General features: G+C 38.6%; 2 protein-coding genes across 5 annotated transcripts; both read left to right on the top strand.

Annotated features, from left to right (window-relative positions):
- The first annotated feature begins 73 nt into the window (after window positions 1–73).
- On the top strand, window positions 74–3208 carry LOC127412372 (calcium homeostasis modulator protein 2-like). Its single transcript, XM_051648670.1, has 3 exons — window positions 74–380; window positions 697–1318; window positions 2168–3208. Exons 2-3 carry the CDS (start codon window positions 773–775, stop codon window positions 2549–2551), a joined length of 930 nt encoding a protein of 309 aa, XP_051504630.1. The 5' UTR covers window positions 74–380; window positions 697–772; the 3' UTR covers window positions 2552–3208.
- Window positions 3209–5808: 2600 nt separating this feature from the next.
- Window positions 5809–21752, top strand: LOC127412376 (RING finger protein 122-like). Of its 4 annotated transcripts, none has more exons than XM_051648679.1 (6): window positions 5809–6188; window positions 13173–13329; window positions 13519–13561; window positions 13664–13705; window positions 13892–13974; window positions 14452–21752. In XM_051648679.1, exons 2-6 carry the CDS (start codon window positions 13220–13222, stop codon window positions 14570–14572), a joined length of 399 nt encoding a protein of 132 aa, XP_051504639.1. In that variant the 5' UTR covers window positions 5809–6188; window positions 13173–13219; the 3' UTR covers window positions 14573–21752. The 4 variants fall into 4 exon arrangements, with proteins under 4 accessions (XP_051504639.1, XP_051504638.1, XP_051504640.1 ...); XM_051648678.1 differs by lacking the exon at window positions 5809–6188 and adding an exon at window positions 6209–6302; XM_051648680.1 differs by lacking the exon at window positions 5809–6188 and adding an exon at window positions 6350–6861.
- Window positions 21753–23530: the final 1778 nt, after the last annotated feature.

Raw genomic sequence — 23530 nt, 5'->3', positions numbered from 1 at the left:
AATTATGGCAACTTTTTAATATAGGAAAATTATACAATTTAAGACTTGTTATTATGCTATTTTTATTATTGTTATGCAAGTCAGATCATTCTCAGTGATTTAATATTAGCCCAGCCTGTTTTTGGTTAAATGCTCATTGGTTCCACTGGGGCTGAAACCAGATTCTAGTTCCTGCTGATGATTCATCTCTGTATTCACATAACAGGCCGACCGACCGAAGGAAGGATCTCACTTCTTCACCAAAACACTAACTACATATAGAGAAACTACCGCAAACTGGATTTGTTTAATGACTTTTCTGCAATCTGCTTTTGGTTGTACATATTTTTTTAACTTTGTGGGCGTTCAGTGAGACCATTTGTACCTTCAGGCAAAGGAATGTAAGTCTTCATTTTAACAACAATTTTCAGTAACTATATTGGGCTCAGAGTGGCACGCTGAACTTGTTGTAACTTGACCCAAAGTGTTGCTTTTCTGCATGAATTTGTCTTTGAATTGAATGTGTTTTTCATTATACTCAGATTGATACGAATGCATAATGCTCCATGTGTGCATTTCTCTGTTTATTTAGAATTTGTTTGCTTGTAATTAATCTGTTTCTGTTTTGCCCCTATTTTTCTTTATAACAGTGTCATTTAACCAAAAAGGACTCATTCACACATTTCTCTTTGTCAATGTTTTTGGTTTAATTTACAGAGAGAGCTCAGAACAACTCACTGTGAAATCACTGTCAGCGGAAAGAGAGGGAGAATCAAAACTATTGCAGGATAGAATGGCGGCAGTCGTCTCAGAATATTTCAAATTTATTGCACTCTTCTTCAAGAGCAAAGATGTCATGATCTTCAATGGCCTCATAGGTCTAGGGACAGTGGCCGGTCAGACAGTGTATAACATCTTTGCTTTTAACTGTCCGTGTTCACCACAGAAGAATTACCTTTACGGCTTGGCTGCAATCGGTGTACCAGCCCTGGCTCTCTTTGTCATCGGGGTGATGCTCAATCGAAATACCTGGGACATTGTGTCAGAGTGCCGCACCAGAAAATGCCGGAAATTCTCACTGACTGCTGCCTTTGCTCTGCTAGGCTCGATTTTGGGGAGAGCAGTGGTCGCCCCAATCACCTGGACTGTGATTTCCCTCCTGAGAGGGGAGGCATATGTCTGTGCCTTAAGTGAGTTTATAGACCCCTCTTCTTTGGACAAATTCCCTCCAACTACTCAGGCCCCAGAAATCATGTCCCGGTTTCCATGTAAGGATTTACCTGCTCCACTGATGGTTTATTCTGGAGAGGTTGAACGCCAGTTGAAGTATGAATCCCAGGTACTTACCACTTTTTATAGTCTTTAAAGGAATAGTTCACTCAAAAACGAAAATTCTGCTATTATTAACTCACCCTAAGGTCGATCCAAACCCATACTCTTTCTTCCATGGAACACAAGAGAAATTTTTACCTACCAAATTTTACTTCACAGGGTTTTTTTTTGCCACAGTGCAAGTGAATAGTGACTCTGGTCTGTCAAGAAAAAAAAAACAGTAAAAGTAAACAATACGACTCATGCACTATATATGAGTGACTATATAAGTCTTCTGAAGTTATAAGCTCACTTTGTGTGATGAACAGAACAAAATTTAAGTTGTTATTCACTCTCAAATCAAGTCAAATTATTAATAAAGCACTAAAGTGATGTTTGCTCATGAGACAGTGAAAACCAGTTAGGTTTGATGTTATCAATGTACCTGTCATATTTAATTTAAGTGCTTTATTTATGATTTGATTTGAGAGAGAATAACTACTTCAATTTAATTCTGTTCATCACTTAAAGTGATCATATCACTTCAGAAGACTTGGAATATAGTGCATGTGTCATGTTGATTACTTTTACTATGGTTTTATGGTGCAAATTGTTTTTGTAATTTTTTAGAGCTTGACAGACTGTAGTTACTATTCACTTGAATTATGGCAAATAAATACTGTAAAGGATTTTTTTATTATTTACTTTTTGTGTTCAGTGGAAGAGGAGAGTCATTTGGGTTTGTAGCAACATCAGGGTAAATAATGACAACATTTTCATTTGTGGGTAAACTTATCCTGCAATTTAATGAGTTGGGTATTTACATATGTGTCTTTAGGCTCAATACCATGATAACATTTTTTTTTTTCTCCTCTAGCTGTTGGGCTGGCTGCTGGTGGGCCTTATATCCCTCTGCTTCTTTCTGCTCCTCTGCTTGAAAAACTGCTACTCTCCTCTGGGCTATCTTCAGGAGGCATACTGGAACCAGTACCGTTCCAATGAACAAGCTCTTTTCCAACGTACTGCTGAGCTACATGCTAAAATCCATGCTGCTGAGTGTGTCAAGAGCTTCTTTGGATTTGTAGCCTTGGACAATCAGGAAAAGGAGCTTATAGATGACTGTAAGGGTTCTAAGACCGCCATACCCAGTCTGGATTGGAACCGTATCACAGGGGTTTACATGTACAGAGAGAACAATAACACTCCCATGTACAGCCGCTTAGACAAATGGGCCATGTACGAAAAGGACAACAGCTGTTAGGCGATTGAAAACTAAATGAACAAGTTTGGCACATGGTGGTGCTCTATCTTTGGTAGTCATGTTATGAATACTGCATCTTTCATTTGTTATTTGTTTCTGCATGTTAAATTTGCGCTGAAATGCTAGTGTATGAATGATGTTGTTTTGACATTGAAAGCTGTAATTCAGATTTTTAAGTTGTACTATATGTTTTTTTTTCTTTTCTTTTCTGCATAATGTGTGGTCTGTTAGATACACTGATGTCATAAGCATAACTTTAGAGAGTTTTTGGAGACTGTTGGTAGCTCAAATGGTCATGTTATGATAACACACAATACAAACTCTTAATGATGTACTCTCAGGTTGAGGTTGCGTCAACCTCTTGTTATCCTTTTTGCATTAAAGTGCATCTGACAAATTAGTGTCTAATGAATGAATAATTAATAAATAACAATGTATACACACCCAAACCATTATCTTTGTTATTAAGAAACACCCAAGCAGCGTGCCACGCAAGACAATTAAGTTAAGCTCAAAATGTTCTTAGGCTTTCCCTAAACTTTCAGAAAAGTAACACAGGTTGATTTTTTTTTTCCAGTCTGCTCAGAATTTTAACCTGATCTTTAAACATTTATTTATTTATTCAATTACTTTTATTTATTTTGAGAGAGAGAAATAATGTGACCCACATATAGAATCGTAGGTGAGAAATGTTCGGCAATGTTATTTATTCACTTATTCACTGTAACATTTGTGATATTTAACTTAGGTATTCTATTCTATTATCTCTTGTCTCTCACTTTTTTTTTTTTTTTTTTGTCTCCGTCATCTCTTTGCTTATGTTTTTGTGACAGCAGGCCAAGCAAATTGAATCAATCCCTCACTGCCCAAAACAAACGGCTCAATAAATCTGATGACTAAAACTCCTTGATTAGGGTACATCGGGGCTAAAGGCTAATCATTTTTAAAATCTTGCAAATTTATGTAGCTAATGAAAATCCCTGAAATTATGTAATTTATTTTGAGCCAAAATACTTATGTCATTTTCAGTTTTGCTCCAGGTGATTGAATCAAAAGTTTTTAATAACTGTCCAATAAGTGAAAGGATGGTATTTGGGCTAAAAGCCCACCTGTTGCAGGAGCTAAAGGCCCCCATAAAACATGTTGTTTTTCTTAAGTGTGACGAATAGATTTGTTATAAAAAAAAAAATAAAAGTGGGCTCACATTGACTGATCCAAATACAATGGAGATTCAATTGTTTAAAGAATACTTGAGATGTTATGAAATGTCAAATGTGATTGAAATTAACATGAAACGGTTAAACACTTTTCTTAAGTAGATATTTTGAATAAGTATCTTAATTTGTTACTCAAAAAAGCATTTGCCTAAGTTAAAAAATGTTGCCCAATAACTACTGTCTCTATGTTTACACAATATAACTTTAACCTGGGGGCCTTTTACCCCTAGCGTAGGGCCTTTTCCCCCAGGTGTGGGGTAAAAGGCCCCCTTTCCACCTTTAATTATTTGTAATTTTTTTTTATCAAAACAACCTTCCATTATTATTATCATTTTTTTCTCAAAGCAATTATTTTGCTCCATCATTAATTAATATAAATAAAACTATTTTTTCATTCTTGACACACTTTGTGACCAGAAAAAAGCACATTGTCCTTAAGGTGTGTCTCTAGCCCCGTTGTACCCTATCTGTCACGGCTCCGGTGAGTTTGTCGGTTTGTTCTGTTTGTTTTGTTATTTCTCTCCCTCATGTTTCTCAGGCGCTGCCGGCATGCATGATCAGCATTTCTATGGGAACACTGATTGTTCCCAGGGGAATGCTGATCATGCCACTGATTAGCGTGCTAGTAGCACCTGGTTCTCCGCTGATTCACTCCCTACTTAATCCCCTCGTGTCAGTATCTTTGCTAGATTTTTGTTTGGAGTGATGTAACTTACCTCACTCTCTCTGCCTAGTCGGTCCTGTCTTGTGTATCTGTTTGGTTGCCCGTCTCTGCCCGCGTGTCGGAAGTGTGGTTGCCTTCCGGTTTGCTGTACGCTTGTTCTCTGTGCTCACAAATCTTCAACGGAGGATTCCTTGTCTCTGCTTGCATGTCGGGAGAGTGACTGCCTTCCAGTCTGCTGTGCGTTTATTCCCTGCACCTCACTACGCTTCAATGGAGGATTCCTCTCGAATCTGCTCCTGACTACCACGATGCACACACTCATCTACGAACACACTGTTTACGGATTTGCCCATTGTGCGGCCATGACGCGTACGCATCCACGAACTTCTCCCCCACTACTGCAGCCAGTGCCAGAATCTTAATTCTTCACCAGCACAGTTGAAGTAGATATTTATTGTTAATAAATCCTTTGAACTGTTTCTCTGCTCTTGGGTCTCTTTGTCTCGCTCTTGCTCTGTGACACTATCAAGATCACTGGTGTTACAGCTTTTATCACATCCTCAGTGTTTTCTGATTAATGTTGGGTTTGCTATCAGAATATCCACAGAGATCTGTTCTATTCTATTCTGTTCTCCCTTTTCCTCTAACTATTTTCACTTTGGTGTCTCTGTGTTTGTTTTAGTGACAGTTAGCCAAGCATAGTGAATTTTCAAAATCAATGGCATCACAGCTTGTTTGACATGCTCAATTTCTGATTTATGTTGGTGTTGCTATCATAATATCCTTAGATATCTTTTCTATTTCTATTCTATTCTGACACTTGCTAGGTATCTCACTATTTCCCCTCTGCCATCTCTTTGTTTTTTTGACAGTCAGCCAAGCAAAATGAATGAACTGTCATTCCCCAAAACAAACTGCTTAATAAATCCGTCGACTAACTCTGCATAATTCTTAAGATCATTGGTATTATAGCTTTTAGCTCAATTTTATCTGCTTTATATTGGAGTTGCTATAAGAATATCCCCAGAGTTCTATTCTATTCATTTCTATTCTATTCTACTCTCCCTCTTGCTCTCACTTTTATCGCTCTGTTGTCCCTTTGTTAATGTTTTTGTGACCGCCAGCCAAGAAAACTGAATCAACCCTCATTCCCCTCCCGACCTTGTCTCACACAGAGCAAGACTCGGCCTGCCCGTCTGTTTGCCTGGCCACTGTCACCTCTTAATAGCCTTCAGATAGAGGGGAGTAAGAGGAAGGGAGAGAAAGCACAAGATAGAGAGGGAGAGAAAGGGAGAGGGAAAAAAGAGGGAAAGGGGAGGAGCAAGGAGGGGGTGGGTGAAAGTAGAGCTGTGATCCAGACAGCAAATCACATGAGCAGGGATCTGTTTACAAACTGAGCATGGGGGAGAAGTCATCGGCACCATTACGTGGAGGCAGGGCTGGTGGATAAGGCAACAGGAAACACATGCAGTAGGAAGCTCATCACTTTGTCTGGAGAACGCATTTTATGTCCTTTGTATTTTCAAAGCGGAGAGACCAGACCAGATGGCATGAGGAAGAGAAACACCCCGATGCCGCTCACAGCTTGAATGGGGTGCATTCACAACCTTTTGCTCTGACGGCTGTGTGCCACAGCTCTTCCTCTCCTTTGTTACCAGGGAAAATACTTGATTGTAACGTGAGGGCGATAATCTTGAGGGAGACATAGGAAAGCAAGAAGACAAGAGGGAAGTGGCTGACAGCAGCAGTGGAAGGGGTGAGCCTTGTGACAATGTTTTGAAGATAGACAAAGAAAACTGTGACACCCTGTACTGTATGTTTTTATCCCAAAGAATTCTCACCCTTTCATTACTGTCACTCTACAAGAGAGGTAGGAAATGAAAAAAGCCAGTGACAGCAACTTCACCTCATGCAGAGGTAGATGGTGATCCATTGTTTATGTGAAAGACACATTGTCAATTTTTCATATACTGCGCTGCACACTGCTATAGGCATTGAAATCTGGAATTTATTTTGGATCATAATGCTGGAGAAACGATCAGAAAGTCAAAGCATGGCAGCACAAAATATTTTAGATACAGAGGAGTAGGTGTTGATATCTGCAACAGTGTTGACACAGGTCTCAACAATGACCGACTTGTCTTTGTGAATGTTTCAACACAAAGAAAACAATATCACCCTGCCTCCATGCATATGCATGCGAGGAGCTGGTGGGTGACCGTAATGTGTTAACCAGAGGCGCTGAAGATTTTTCTAAGCCGTGCTTTTTGTAGTAGGAGTTTTTGGGAGTATAAAGCTCAGATTATTTGTCTGGTTCTGAGTGAGTGGATCAGCCCAATCCTTTGGCCCATTTCAATAGTTTCCTTGGACACAATTTACTGGATCATTTGATATAATCTAGCACTTGATTTCCTGAATCCTATCCAATGGTGAGTATGAATCATACCCCCCATATTTTGAATGAATCATCCAGTGATTTGGGTGCATAATCTGGATTGTTCCATAAACCATGTGTTATTCACAGTCTTCCACCCTCCTACTGGTTTTCTATCAATGTTTAACCAAAATCCTCCTATCACTACCACCCACTCCTTCGCATGAACAGTCAATCCTCCTTACCTTTCTTCTGTTTGGCACACTCTCTTATATGACAAGAACAGGCTAAACGGAAACAAACACATTGCATATGCATCTGTCCTTGTCAGCATTGTCTCGTTTTTGGCAGCAATCAACCCCTATAAGGTGTTTTCCCCAAATGGTGCTTCCAGCTTGGGTTGGTGAAGCCTTCATTGGACATCTTTTTGCCACCCACTCTATCCCTCAAAGATAAACCAGATGGTGGCTTTATGGCAGAAAGGGTGCACCACTAATATTTGCCTTCATGCACAGACAATTGGCCAGGCTTCACTTACTTTGCCAAATGCTCTCTCTATCTATCTCTCTCCTTTGAAAACACAAATCACACTCAAAAAAATACTTTCAAGATTTACGCATTTCGAATAGATAACACATTTCCATAAAATTACCCCACAAAAATTAATTTCGACTCGTCCCTCCTTTTCTTCAAGGCTACAGTGAAGCACTTACAATGGAAGTGAATGGGGCCAATTTTTGGAGGCTTAAACAGAAATGTGAAGCTTATAATTTTTTTAAAGCACTTTAATTCTTCTGTTAAAACTTGTGTATTATTTGAGCTGTAAAGTTGTTTAAATCGTCATTCTTACAGTCATTTTAGGGTATTAGGGTTTGTTGACATTACATTGTTATGGAAACAATGTTGTAAAATTGGCTATAACTTTACACAGAAAAGGTAAGTTAGTGATTTTATCACACTTAAATCATGTTTACACTCATATTCTTTATGTCTTGTGGTTATACTTTTGAAAAAGTGAGTATTTTAACATTTAAAAATTGGTCATTGTAAGTGCCTCAATGTAACCTCTTTTTTGGGGGGGGATTTTTAAGAAAATGAGGAACGAGTCAAAATTAACTTTGTGGTAATCAACATTATGCCATAAATGACAATTAACTTGAACTGAACCTGGAACATTCCTTTAACTTGTGTTGAACCTGGAATATTACTGGAAGATTAAACAATTTAATTTGATGGAAATTTGTTATAAAATTGGAAATCTTAAAAATAAGAAAAAATATGGTTTTGAAGGTTAAATAATTGAAGAGCATCGCTCAAGTGTATTACTGAATCCATTCCTTGTATTTGAAGGACTTGAATCTCTGACCCACAGTATTCATGACTCTTAATACTGTGTTTGAAACAGCAATCAATGTTAACTTGTTTCTAGAGTATGCAGTCACCCCATTAGGAACTAATGGCCCTCAAGTTGCATTTATTCCTGTCTGTTGCTTTCGTATTATTTATTAAAACCTATGGAATTAAGCATTTTAAAGGATAGTTCACCCAAAAATTAAAAGTCTGTCATCATTTACTCACTCTTGTGTTGTTCCAAACCTATATGACTTTCTTGCTTCCATAGAACACAAAAGGAGATACTAGGCAGAGTGTTAGCTTCAGTCACTTTTCACTGTCATTGCATCTTTTTCCAATACAATGAAAGTAAATTGTGGCTGAGGCTCTCAGTCCGTAACATTCAGAATGTTAAAGTCTGCATAACATCTTTTGTGGTTCACGGAAAAAAGAAAGTCATACGTGTTTGTAACAACATGAGGGTGAGTAAATGATGACAGAATTTTCCTTTTTGAGTGAACTATCCCTTTAAAATGGTACTTTATTTGTATAGTCAAACAGACAGAATCTCTCTCTACAGATTCTGAATGTAGAATGCTCTACAGACAAATACTAAATAGATTCTGACTTCTTTATGACCAAAAATGACACTGATACATTTTGTGATCATAATTCGGTAGAAATCATTGATCATTTTGAGCTGTGGGAGCCTCCTTTCTCAAATTGCTCTCATTCTGCTGTTTATAACTTAAGTACATACATTTAGAGAGAGGCAGTTTTCTTTTTCTACCGTCTACATTCTTCACCACAATGGAGAGCTTTTTGTCTGCTTTTGTCTTGTCCTCAAGCAGAGCACAATGAAAAGTGTACATCCCTTCTGTTATGTTAACTGCATAAACAAACACTGATGTTTGGGTCTACGGTGGTCTGAAAATATTGCCCGTGTCACAACCAAGCAACAGAAAACATTACTACTTTGTCAAATATATTCGGAGAATATTTATCACAGTAAATAATGAGCCTGAATACAAAAACCATTGTGCTCAGCTGTTGAGCACATCATCCAACACCACTGTGACATTTCTTGTTTTTTAGTTTTAAAAGATGTATTACAGTGAAAAGTTCATGCTGCTCAGAGAGGTCCAACAATGAGAGCAGTGTTACATTGAGATGAGAAACACGAGGACAGTCTGCAGGCTCACAGTATGCAATATGCATGCAGGGGCTACTGAGAACCGTACACATGAGAATCACAGTGAAGTGTGTTGTCTTTCAAGGGTCTGACAGAAAGGAATACGCCACCCACTCACAAAACAGATTCATGAGGTATGAACTAGAAATCAATCTCTATGCTTTTATATGACATTTCAACAGTGTATTCGTTTTACTGATAAAAAGGAAGACTAAAAATTAAATGCTTGCGCTGCTCCCATGACTCTCACGATAAACTCTGTCCAACAACTATTTCAGAGCAAAACTTGAATGGCTTTGCTTGTGATTTTGCAGGAAGTCTGCGTGATCCCGACTTACAGACACATTCTGAAAAAAATGACCTCAGACATCAGTGGTCGATGTCCACTCGCAATGTATATTTCATCAGCATATATGTCTGCTTTTGTCTTGTCAACAGGACAAGTGTGTACATCTATTCTGTTAATTACATTATCAAACACTGATCTTTGGGTCTGTGGTTTCACAGATGACTCCTGTGTTTCACTTCCACATAGAGCTAAAGGCTTTGTAACATCATGCTGACTGGGTTTGTGGTGCTATTAACATGTATTGCCTCAGGATATAGGTTAAACAATTGTTGACTGAATAATGTTCGCTGCTCTGGAAATTCTCCCCTCTGTGATAAAGAGTTTGAACCTTGAAAGTCAACAGGGCACTCAACAGGGACTTTTGGAGGACTACAAGGTTTGAATAAGCAAGAAATGGGTAGGTAGTTAAAGCAGAAGAATGTAGGGGCCTGGGTAGCTCAGTGAGTAAAAGCACTCACTTCCACCCCTGGAATTGTGAGCTCGAGTTCAGGGCATGCTGAGTGACTCCAGCCAGGTCTCATAAGAAACCAAATTGTCCCATTTGCTAGGGAGGGTAGAGTCACATGGGGTAACCTCCTCATGGTTGCTATAATGTGGTTCACTCTCAGTGGGGTGCTTGGTGAGCTGTGCATGGATGCCGCAGAGAAGAGCATGGGCCTCCACACACACTATGTCTCCACAGTAACGTGCTCAATAAGCCACGTGATAAGATGCACAGATTGATGGTCTCAGATGCAGAGGCAACTGAGATTCGTCCTCTGCCACCTGGATTGAGGCAAGTCACTACACCACCATGAGGACTTAGAGTGCATTGGGAATTAGGCATTCCAAATTAGAAAAAAAACAAAAAACTCAAGTATGTACATTTTTCAGGGTTGTGTCTAGAAGGGATCCCTCTCTCGTCAACTTCTCTTGCATGCGCATTCTGTTAAGATGCTTTCACCTCTGCTTTTTTGCTCGCATCTCACATATTAATGATGGAAAGCATTAGAAACTTCATTAATATAACATTATTATTATTATTATCATTATCATAGTGACTATTTTCACTAGGTGTAAATACCTGCCACATGATGCGGGTATCTGCACTGAAATAGTCTGGTGGAAACAAAGATATTAAAGACAAACTGCTCCTTGAGTGTTTCTGCAATGGCTTAGTTTGATAAGATGGTGTGAATGTGCTTTTTCTATGAGGATGACCTGGGGCTTAATCCTCCTTTTGACCCAGTTATCCCCACTCTGTTTCCTGTCTCCACTCTTAATATGTTTCTTTAATATTACTTATAATAATAAATAAAATGAATATAAATGTTGATTTCCTTGCAGTGATAGGTTGGTGTAGGGTGTCTGTGGGACTCTAAACACACTGCAGTGATGCCCTGTTAGTATTTAATTAGGAGTGCAAATAGTATCTGTCTAACACTATTTGCACTTAGTGCAAAGATGTTGCTATTACACTTAGTGCAAATAGCCTCTGCCTTATTATTATTATTATTATTATTAAGAAATCATGTTACCTTCTTGAAATCTCATATAGCATCCCATGTTTCTTGGATACAGTAATATTTTGACATTCATGTTAAGGCACATATTACTTTAAATCTTAGATTGTGTTATTGTGACTTGATTGACATTAACAGTAATTCATGAATGTTTGTGTTGAAAAAAACTAGTTGCTGTTTAAAGACATTTATCTCTTTTAGAACTGGATTATGTCAAACAAATCTTTCGAACATTTTGTTTGTGTTCCACAGCTTGCGCTCCTTTCCAGCTGAATCGCAAAGAAAACTGTAAACGAATGTGTCCCCACTCAAGATATATGTCCACTGAAGTGTGGATGCAATCTTTGTTTATTAAAATACAACATTGCATCTGAGTAGATTAGAACCTAGGGCTTCTTACACAAGGGGTGAATGTGTTACCACTTGACCACCCAGTCAGACTCTTGACAATAGAGCTGATTGATGTACTTCTCCACTGACCAACAATATCTCATGACCAAACGTAGCAGATGTAGAGCTAAAGTTATCAAATTTATTATGTAAAATATTTATTTTAGAGCTTGAATTGATCATGAAAACTGACTCTTCATAAAAACAGACCATTTGAAATAATCTTTTAAGAGCGCTTCTCGTTGCTGTGCGACTTCAAATTAACGCCGTTTAAGAATCTTGCGAGAATGACGAGAGAGGGATCCCTTCTAGACGCAACCCTTTATCAGTGTTAAAATACTTTCTTCTATCCCAGCTTAATATGCAGAGACACATTTTTTAAAAAACTATAAACACTGTGTCTCTGTGGCACTATAAAATTTATGTGTTAGTTTTGAGCCACATGCTTAGACCCGCCCCACAATGTTACTCAACCAATGGCGTGAGTTGGGGGTGGGACTGTCTGACTGTTTGAACAGCAAACGAGGAGTGTATTCGGAAAGCTGTTTTGAAAACATTGATGATTTTTGCAGTTCCGTTCAGTTGCAGAAATTACATACTTCAGCTTTAAATACATAAATGAAAACACAAGATGATCACAATGTTTTTACAATTAGGACTACATTTAGTATGACGTTGCATCAAAATTCTGATTTGTAAGATAAAAGTGTATATCCAAAATCTGCAGTGCGCACTGATTATGCTAAAAGGGAAGACAATGTGTAAGACATGTAAATGCCTTAAACAGCTTTCCTTTGCTGGGGTAAGGTCATAACATAAATGGTAGCATTAAGCATAAACTAATCATCATACGTATATATTTGCCCATTACCCCGTTTTCATGTTGTATGTTAACACCTTTATCGCTGTTCTTACCGGCTTGTAATTATAATTGTAATAATAAGTAAATAAGTGTTGTATGCATGCCTGTTTATGTTTTGATGTCAAAAGCAGATAATAACCCAATGATTTCAAGTCTCAATTAAAGACGTTTTTGTTTTTTTTGTGTTGTCTTTTTGTTTTTTTAATAAGTTAATTTGTGGTAGTTATCAGCATACTGGTGTGCATATAAATGTGCTCAGTATTAATAATTTGTGTTGTATTAGCAGTGCAAGTATTAAAATAAAAAGCCACTGTATTTTGCTGTGATTTCAATAGTTACAAAAAAAGTACAATGTTTTTATGGACGTGGTATTGTGGTAGTGTCAAATTGTATTCTACAATTTTTAGACTTTTATAATGCTAATACCATAGTATTTTTTATATACCATGATTTTTGTATACCATGGTTTCAAGTACCTTGGAATACCATATAAATACCACGGTACGATTATGGTAATAATTTTAGTATCATTAATCACCATTAAACTAACAGATTGTTGATGAATGAGCTAGAAAATCTCGATGCTTTTTTAATTACATTTGAATTATATCAGTGAATTCATTTCACTTATATAAAAGAAGATACAAAGCAGTAATGAGCTCCTATGACTCTCTCGATAAACTCAGTCCAACAGCCATTTCAGATCAAAACTTCAGTGGCTTTGTTTGTGCTCTTGCAGGATGCCTGTGTGATCCAGACTTACAGATTCTGGACAAGTTCTGCAAAATGACCACAGACATCAGCGGTCGTCTTCCACTCAATGTCTATGTCATCATCCTTGGGATAGGCCTCTTCATCTTCATGTTGAGCATGATCTTCTGTTGCTATCTGTTCAGGTAAAAATAATGATATTAAAAAGTATTATACCTTTTATTAAATTTTAAACATATATCTTGATTAATCCAGTCTGTATTGTTTTAATTGTAAAAGGTAGTTGCTACTGTGAGAAAAATAATTTTTTTCTTGCTCAAATAAGAGTCATAGCTGTATGAATGCAGCAAGCATTCTTGCTTTAAATTTCACAGATTGAGGCGACAGGGCACACAGGAACAATATGGATATAATGAGGTAATTTCTTTATTTCAAACTTAATAGCTTTTGGAAAAGATGCTGTGAGATTTGGTTATTCTGACGTAAAGACATTAAAAAACACCCTCTCTCTTATTGTAGGTTGTTTTAAAAGGTCCAGGGAAAAAGCTGAGTCTTCTTGGAGTAAGTAAAGCTGATTCATTGCCTTATTGGCAAATAAAAGTTCTAAACGTTTTGAGTAGAAAACTCATGACATGTACAGTACAATATTTAATAAAAACAACACCATAATTATACTAAAAACAATCCATAAATATTGATTTAAGTTTTTTTTTTTTTTTTTTACAAAAACACTCCTTTTCTCTTCAGCAAACCTGTGCCGTTTGCCTGGATGAGTTTCAGAGCAGAGATGAACTCGGGGTTTGCCCCTGTTCACATGCTTTTCATAAGAAGTAAGATCTTTTATCGTCTTGTCACACTGTCCAAAATTTACATAATTGTTTACATCATCTGTAAATTTGTATTGCATTGGGATGCAGTATTTTAAAAATTAATTGATGACTTACAATATGATAATTTAAAATAACAACACTTTACTTTCAAAAACAAATGCAAAGAATGTCGTGTTGTGGCAAAACACTGTTGGAGGCACTTTAACAAGAATGAAAAACTCAGAGGAACCATTAAGCTGTCACGGCAATTGAATTTAAAAGAGGGAATTGGCCTTGAGTTACTGCTGTCAGATTATTCATTATTCAATTCTGCCATTTCAGCCTGTCAAATTATACAGTACCACCCTGTTAAGCCTCATATTGTGACGGGGTCTTAATGTAGTGGTAGATGTGACAGTGCTTGAGCCTATATAAATAGCTGATGCATAATAAACCCCTCTCTCATTTTTTCCTCTTTTCACCTTGTCTCCTGCACAGGTGTTTGGTGAAGTGGCTGGAAATTCGCAGTGTCTGCCCCATGTGCAACAAGTCCATCTGCAGGCTCCAGCCAGACCCTCCACAGGGGGCCGAGGGGCCCCAGGACCCCCTGGAAGTGTGACAGAAAAGGCGACATTGATGGTCAGAGATAAGCAGGCTCTCTCCGTGTGTATCTCACACACCTAAGAACAGAGTTAAAAACAACCACACTACTGGAGAGGGTGGAGTATTTCCAAAAAACAACTTCCCCTCTTTACCAATCAACAGATTTCTCCTGGATAGATGGAGGGAGGGAGGGGGTGGTGGTTACCCAGTGGAGCTGGATTGATGTGCCGTGTTCTTGGTCATAATGTAGTGTGTAGCAAGATAAATTGTTGCTTAGGGCTCAACAAACAGAAGAAGAGATTTTGACATTGAAAAATATTAAGAATATTCAGATTCAGTTGAGGCCTTGAGAGTTGCACAGGACGAATGGCCTGAGTAGACACTGCTCAATATATACGCATATAGCTTCCATCTAAGAGTGACAGAGGTGACTATTACAAAAGAGTTGTCATTTGTAAAGTTTAGGAATCCCCAGTTACAGAATCCAAAGCACTGGCTCAAGCCCTGAACTGAAGGATCTGTGATGTCATACATTTTTACTCTTGCCAACATTTTGACATGTGATCTTATAAATCCATTTGTTAAGAGTTACCAAGGGCGTTCAGAATGCTAAAGGCCGCCTTAAGAACCCACGCTGCCATCCAGAACCATAGGAATCAGATTCGGATGAAATTAAAATTGGGTCATTTAGTAAGTTATTTAAGGTTGGCTAGTTGTTTTGTACTATTTATGGCTCTCAATAAAATGTTGTGTTTCAGAATCAGATTGAGCTTTATTGCCAAGTGTTCACACGTAAACAAGGACATTTTTTGGTAATAGGAGAAACAAGTGCACACAGAACATTACAGTGAGACACAGAATATAAAACAAGGTAAGAGTATAAATAGCCATACAAATAATAGGACATATAACAGAATGGCATATGTACATGTGCAAGTGGTAATATATGTGCAAGGTAGGGGTATGCACAGAGTTAAATATGTGAATTTACATATGTAAATGAGATATGTATTTACATTATTGCACTATGGGGGAGTCCTGAGGCAGTTTAACTGTTCATGTGGGAAATGGCCTGAGGGTAAAAACCATTCTTGTGCCTGGATGTCCTGGCGCTCAGTGCTCTGTAGCGCCAGCCAGAGGGCAACAGTTCAAAGAGGGAGTGAGCAGGGTGTGTGGGGTCCAGAGTGATTCTACCCGCACACTTCCTCACTCTGGAGATGTACAGGTCTTGGAGGGTGGGCAGTGGGGCACCAATAATCCTTTCAGCAATCCTGACTGTCCGTTGTAGTTTCCTTCAGTCTGATTTGGTGGCTGAACCAAACCAGACAGTTATAGTTGTACACAGGACAGACTCAATGATGGCCGAGTAGAACTGTGTCAGCAGCTCCTGTGGCAAGTTGAACTTCCTCAGCTGGCGAAGGAAGTACAACCTCTGCTGAGCCTTCTGCACAATGGAGTCTATGTGGGTGTCCCACTTCAGGTCCTGAGAAATGGTAGAGCCCAGGAACCTGAATGACTCCACTGCTGCCACAGAGCTGTTCAGGATGGTGAGGGGGGAGTGCGGAGGGAGTTCTCTTTAAGTCCACTATCATCTCCACTGTTTTGAGCGTGTTCAGCTCAAGGTAGTTGTGACTGCACCGGACAGCCAGCTGTTCAACCTCCCATCTGTATGCGGACTCGTCACCATCGCGGATGAGGCAGATGACCATGGTGTCGTCTGCAAACTTCAGGAGCTTGACAGTGGGGTCCTTTGCAGTGCAGACATTTGTGTACAGGGAGAAGAGCAGTGAAGAGAGAGCACATCCCTGAGGAGCACCAGTGCTAACAGTGAGGGTCCCGGATGTGAGTTTACCCAGTCTCACTAGCTGCTGCCTATCTGTCAGAAAGCTGGTGATCCATCAACAGATTGGGGTGGGCACGGAGAGCTGGGTCAGTTTGGTTGAGAGAATATCAGGCATGATGGTATTGAAGGTTGAAATGAAGTCCACAAATAGGATCCTTGCATAAGTCCCAGGTCTGTCGAGGTGTTGCAGGATATAATGCAGTCCCTTATTGACAGCATCAACCACAGACCTGTTTGCTACGCAAACTGAAGGGGGTCCAGCAGGGGTTCAGTGATGTCCTTCAGGTAGGCCAAAACCAGTCTCTCAAATGACTTCATGACCACAGACGTGAAAGCGACAGGTCTGTAGTTATTAAGTCCTGTGATTTTGGGTTTTTTGGGGACTGGAATGATGGTGGAGTGTTTGAAACAGCAGGGAACTTCACACTGCTCCAGTGATCTATTGAAGATCTGTGTGAAGATAGGGGCCAGTTGGTCAGCGCAGACTTCCAGACAGGCAGGTGAAAACCCGTCTGGGCCTGAAGCTTTCCTAGACATTTGTTTCCAAAAGACCAGGCACACATCCTCCTCACAGATCATAAGTGCAAACTGAGTAGCAGGAGGGGGGAGGAGGGGGTTCCAGGAGGTGTTGTTGTGTGTGTGAAGTGAAGATCAGAGATGGGTGTGAGACTGGGCTTTTCAAACCTGCAGTAAAACACATTCAGTTCATCAGCCATTAGTTGACTCTCTACAGAGTGAGGGGGAAGTGTCTTGTACTTGGTGATGCTTTTCAGGCCTTTCCACACAGATGCAGGTTCATTGGCAGAAAGCTGGTTTTTCAGCTTTTCAGAGTAGCTTCTTTTAGCCACTCTGATTTACTTAGTCAGTGTGTTTCTGGCCTGGTTGTACAATATTTTATCCCCTCTTCTGTAAGCATCCTCTTTGGCATGACGAAGCTGTCTGAGTTTTCCTGTAAATCATGGTTTATCATTATTGAATGATAAAAATGTCCTAGTAGGGATGCACATATCCTCACAGAAACTGATATATGATGTCACAGTATCTATGAGCTCGTCCAGGTCTGTGGCTGCAGCTTCAAAAACACTCCAATCAGTGCAGTCAAAGCAGGCTTGTAGTTCCAGCTTTGCTTCATTAGTCCATTCTTTACAGTCCTTACTACAGGCTTAGCTGATTTTAGTTTCTGCTTGTAGGTCAGGAGAAGATGAACCAGACAGTGATCAGAGAGTCCTAAAGCTGCACGTGGGACAGAGCGATATGCATCCTTTACAGTGGTGTAGCAGTGGTCCAGTATATTTCTGTCTCTGGTGGGGCATGTGATGTGTTGTTTGTATTTTGGCAGTTCACGGGTGAGGTTAGCTTTATTCAAATCTCCCAGAATAATAATAAGTGAGTCCAGATGTTGTTGCTCCACATCTGTGATGTGATCAGCCAGCTTTTGCAATGCTGCATTCACTCATGCTTGTGGCAGGATATAAACACTCACCAACTCACCAGAATGAATGAGGAAAACTCCCGCGGTGAGTACAAAGGCTTACAGTTGATGAAGAGCACTTCTAAATTAGGAGAATCTTCTTCAATGCTGTTATTTCTGTACACCAACTTTCGCTGATGTAAAAGCATGTTCCACCACCTCGTTTTCCAAGATGATTCCGCAACGCGATCCGCTCTGAACAGTTGGAAGCCCGGCAGATGAAACGCGCTGTCCGGGATGGCCTCATTTAGCCAGGTTTCCGTGAAACACAGAGCAGCGAAGTTAGAAAAGTCCTCATTTGTTTGAGTGAGCAGAAGCAGTTCGTCCATTTGTTGACAAGGGAGTGGACATTCGCCAGATGAATACAAGGCAGCGGAGCCCTAAAGCCACGTTGATGAAGCTTCACAAGCTTGCTAGCTCGCTTCCCTCACGTGCGTCTTTTGGATCGCTTGTAGAGCACCGCTGTGCCTCCAACTAAGATGTCTAATATGTCCGAATAATCAGACACCGGCAAAAACTTATCAGGTATGCTCTGCCAAATATTCTGCAGTTCATCCCTGGTGAAACTGATCGGGAAAGAGTGACAAAAAACATGACAAACAAACAAAAGTAACAAAAATGCTAGAGAGCTCCACACCGAAGCAGCCATCTGCGGCGCCATCTTGAAATCATGTCATCGATTCATGAGATGGAACAAATATTTGTGTTTTTTGTTCATTTTGAATTTAAATAATATCAATTTTCTTTTTTTTTCTTTTTTAACAAAGAAAATTGCATTATTTCTAAATAAAGATGGACTTCCTGGAGATTGTTCTGTCCAGAACAATTTTTTAATCAGTGTTTATAAGACTGTGCTATAGAAATCTTCCTTCCAAAAGAGTGTTGCAGCTGGCTGAACCTATTGTCTACGAGAAGGATGCAGACAATCAAGAGATAAAGTTTGTAACATTTAATTCTGCCTCCAATGGCAGGATATAAAGCATATTTGGGTGGAGTTTACATGTTGCTTCATGGTTCGTAGATTTTATGTGTGCATATATCTGTACACTCACTGAGCACTTTATTAGGATACACCTGTACACCTATTTATTCTTGCAATTATCTTATCAACCAATCGTGTGGCAGTAGTGCAATGCATAAAATCACGCAGATACAGGTCAGGAGCTTCAGTTAATTTTCACCTCAACCATCAGAATGGGGAAAAAATTTGATCTCAGTGATTTTGACTGTGGCATGATTGTTGGTGCCAGACAGGCTGGTTTGAGTATTTCTGTAACTGCTGATCTCCTGGGATTTCATGCACAATAGTCTCTAGAGTTTACTCAGAATGGTGCCAAAAACCAAAAAAAAAAAAAAACATCCAGTGAGTGGCAGTTATGCAGACAGAAACGGCTTGTTGATGAGGTCAACGGAGAATGGCCAGACTGGTTCGAGCAGACAGAAAGGCTATGGTATCTCAGATAACCACTCTGTACAATTGTAGTGAGCAGACTAACATTTCAGAATGCATAACATGTCGAACCTTGAGGCGGATGGGCTACAACATCGGGCACTTTATTAGGACCATAGTTGTCCTAATAAAGTGCTCAGTGAGTGTAAATAAAACTTCTTATAAGCTAATCCTATCCAGAGAGCAGCTGCAAACCAGAGAACTGGAAGAAGTTAAAATGTCGGTATAGAGAAACTGGCAACTTGAAAATAGCACTATTAAAAACAAAATGTATATAATACATATAATATATATGTATATATATTTTTAAAATGTGTCTCTGGTGCTGCTGTCTCAGCACAATCTCTATTTCCCCTTAAATCATATGCTTCCCTAGAATAAGCCTATTCCATGGCTCAACACAAAGTAGCTCATTGTGTGTTAACTTAGTCATCATCTCAGCTGAAGAACAGAGAAGACTTATTTTTCTCTGTGTATTGGGTAAGTACTCCATTGTGGATAGAGGAAGGTGTGAGCAATGCTCTTATTAAAAGAAAAGAATAGCATTCCTTTGCTTAACAAAATTAATGCAGTCAAAAAATTATGACACACAACAATACTGCTCTACAAAGATGAAAAGCTGTAACTATGGCAACAATGAAACGGCTTTAAAAAACGGCTTCAAAGTTTCTATTGATTGTTATAACTCAATTTTGAAAAAATAAGTAGTTATTGCATTCTGTAGGGCAGGGCAGAATATGACATATACGGATGTATGGCATTGTAGTGTGTACTTCCTTACTGACAACCTAGAAAGGTAAACTGAGAGCCATCTGGAGGTCAAAATTATGTCTAACAATATTCAGCCCATAAACCTTTTTGAACTGTAAAGCATTATCTGCTGATCAGACACCTGAAGGCATGCATGAAAAGAGAGAGATGAGCAGACTGGAAAAATTCAGTAAAGAGCTTTTTTCTAGAAGAAACCCATCTTTCACTGAAAGATAACTTAAGACACAAAACAATTATCTACTTGTCACTCAGCATGGGAGAGAACATGTTAAAAATGTCTTTTGTGACAATGGCACTGTGATCGTGTGGCTGAACCTTTTGAGAAAACTGACACACACAGGTAGAAATTAAGATGACCTATTACACTTTTTTAAGGGGCCTTTTTTCATGCTCTTTCAAAACTTTACCATGGAAACCACGGTAGGCAACATACCTATAGGTTTTAGCCACAACTGTCAGCAAAATATAAATTAAACAAAACAGCAAGAAGATTTGTGAAAGCCACTCACACCTGTTTGAAGGTCAGCCCATAAAGTGAACTACAGTATGCATAATTGGGACAGTTTCTGGTAGATTTGCTGAAAGCAAGACAGATAAAAGAAAATAAAAAAAACTTTACACTCAGCATTTTTTTTCTTTTGGAATTCTACAACCCCTCTAAATGTCAGTGTATTGAAATAATATTTAATATAACTTCAGAGTGATAATTAATTACCTTTGAGCACATTTAGGCACTTTTTACACTAACTGTTTTTCTTTTTTCAGATAAACTGTGACAGATCATCAGCAAAAGTGGGACAGTTTTAAGTTTCTAACAAACACTCTATTGAAAAAAAAGTACAACTTTGCCCACTAAGGGTAAAAGGCAATTCTGATTTTATTTTCTCCCAAAACATTGTTATTCTTATGTGGGACAAATAGATTTGTAATGAAAAATGTTCAAAGTGGGCATACACTGAATGAACCAGTCACAATGGAGATTACTTTGTTTATAAAATAGACTACTTGAGATGTTATGAAATGTCAAATGTGATTGAAATTAACAGAAAATGTTTGATCCTTTTCTGAAGTGGTTATTTTAAATAAGTATTAATTAATTTGTTAATCAAAAAAGCATCTTGTTGTTTCAAAAGCATTTACCTAAATTGGCAAATCACCTTATTCAGCCCCACCCCTTTTCCGCGCTCTTCCGAATTTTGTCATCTAACTTCCTGTTTGTATTAGAGTGTACTACGAAGAGTCAATCAAAATGGAGCACAGAAAGTATTTTCAGCAAGAGCTGATGGTGTGAGTCTGCAACCCCCTTTTACTACATGAAAATGCTCGTGAGGTGTTTTTTCTGTCACTCTAAATGTTTGTTTTTTCCGACACCTGTGGAGGTAAATTGGACCTGGCAGATCACATTCGGACAGCTATGACACACTGCACTTTTTCATGATACAAGCGTTTAATTGTTATACGTGTAATTCTGCTTAATTTTTAGGTTTCAACTTGTTAATAATTTGAGTTGAAATGTGAATTGATATGAAATTTCCAACAGTGACAGCTCATATTATTACACATTCAAGTTCAACATTAAAGAAAATTATATTTGTACTTTTTAAAATTAATTTGTCACCCTACATGTTTTAGAGGCTTAAATGTGATTAAAATTGTTGTAAACGGAATATAAAATAAAGCTTACACTTTCACGTGTGTGTGTGTGTGTGTGTGTGTGTGTGTGTGTGTGTATAAATATGAAGTTGCACCCCTTCCCCGTCCCGGTTTAACACTCAAAAAATCTACTCACCTTAACTATAACGCGATGGGTGAATGACATGAGAAGATGGCCAGAAGTGTCTTACGAGATATTTTTAATGACTTTTTGTTGTCTCTTGAAGTTTCATGAGCACAGAGGCACATCAGTACATCCACAGCATGAAGGTAGGATATTGTGTATTTATGAACGATGTACTCTTGTTTTAAAATCTCCCTGTTCTCCTTCCAGTTGTTATGACATCCCCTGAACACTTTAAAATACTCATGATAGCTTTTGACAACTCTATAACCTGTAAATCCACTTCACTAGATAATTACACTTTGACATCAACACCATAGATATCTATATAAAACCGCTAGAACGTAAGTTCAGAGACAAAATTTTCAAGATGGCTGCATGCTAGTTTCTCTGGTGCATAAGGTGAATAACTATTGTCCCTATGTTTATACAATATCACTATAACCCCCCTGGGGGCCTTTTACCCTGAGTGTGTAGGACTTTTACCCCACCTGAAGTGGGGTATTTTTTTAAGAATTTTAATGAAAACAACCTTCTGTTATTATTTCTTTTCACACAAATGATGTTTCTCCATCAATTTTCAATAAAAAATACATTTATTTTTTCCATTTTGATATATCTTGTGACCAGAATAAAAGCACATTGTCCTTAAGGTGTGCCTTTAGCCCTGTTGTACCCTACTATACAACAAAACTAGTGAAATAGTCTTCTATGAAAAGTGATAAGAGATGAATTTCTTCAAATATGGTATATGTTCCTTCAGGGGAAGAAAACAAAAACCATGTCATGTTATGAGCTTAAGGTAGAGCTATAAGCTGGGTTTTGGTCCATGGTATGTACTACATATATGGTTTGTCACAGGTTCAAAGTCATCTACCAGCCCTAACCATCCTGGCCATCAGGTCAAACTCTGCCCCTATCAGCTGGTAACCCAGTTGATTCATCATTTTGATCAGGTTGGACCACCCAGAAAATGAATGACCAGCTTTGTCTATAGAAACAATAAACCAGGGTAACAATTATAGGCTAAAATATGTAATCTCAATCTTCAGTAAATATCCTGGCTCTAGCTGCTGCTCATTTAAAAACAACAGAAGTTGACCCAAAGTGCTTAACAGATCAAACTAATAAATAATGACAGAGTGATATAAAAACAGATTGATTTAAAGTTAAATATAAAACATAATAAAATAAATAAAAACCTTTAAATACAGCATCATGTATTCATCCATTTCAAACTATTCAATGATCTATTCAAAAGCTACAGAATCTAAATGTTTTAAAGAAGATTTAAAAATGGCTAATGATGAAGCTGAACTCACACGGAATTGAGACTGTTCCAGAGATTAGAACCTATCACAGAAAAGGCACAGTCACCCTTAGATCTATAGCGGCAATGAGGAATCCTCAACAAAAGTTGATCAGAAGACCTGAGTGCTCTGGTGGGGGAGTAAGGGTGTAGAAGGTCACTGATATATTGGGGCACGAGACCAGATAGTGCCTTGTAGACATAAATCAGAATTTTAAAATCGACCCTGAATTTCACTGGAAGCCAATGTAGAGATGTGATCCCTCTTTCTTGACCCTGTTAAAAGCCTAGATGTCGCATTTCGAACTAGCTGTAGGTGGGATAACCTAGTTTGGGGCAGACCCATGTACAGT

Source organism: Myxocyprinus asiaticus, chromosome 21 (genome assembly GCF_019703515.2).
Source record: "Myxocyprinus asiaticus isolate MX2 ecotype Aquarium Trade chromosome 21, UBuf_Myxa_2, whole genome shotgun sequence".
NCBI lineage: Eukaryota > Metazoa > Chordata > Actinopteri > Cypriniformes > Catostomidae > Myxocyprinus > Myxocyprinus asiaticus.
Note: the sequence above shows the minus strand (reverse complement) of the source record. Positions and strands in the feature narration are given on the sequence as shown.

Excerpts from the sequence above, each read along its gene's own strand:
- LOC127412372 (XM_051648670.1), top strand. The coding sequence starts at position 773 with ATGGCGGCAGTCGTCTCAGAATATTTCAAATTTATTGCACTCTTCTTC. Across the intron at positions 1,319-2,167 it reads AGTTGAAGTATGAATCCCAG|CTGTTGGGCTGGCTGCTGGT; the intron begins GTACTTACCACT and ends TTTCTCCTCTAG.
- LOC127412376 (XM_051648678.1), top strand. The coding sequence starts at position 6,248 with ATGTTTTTATCCCAAAGAATTCTCACCCTTTCATTACTGTCACTCTAC. Across the intron at positions 13,562-13,663 it reads AACAATATGGATATAATGAG|GTTGTTTTAAAAGGTCCAGG; the intron begins GTAATTTCTTTA and ends CTCTTATTGTAG. Across the intron at positions 13,706-13,891 it reads AAAAGCTGAGTCTTCTTGGA|CAAACCTGTGCCGTTTGCCT; the intron begins GTAAGTAAAGCT and ends TTTTCTCTTCAG.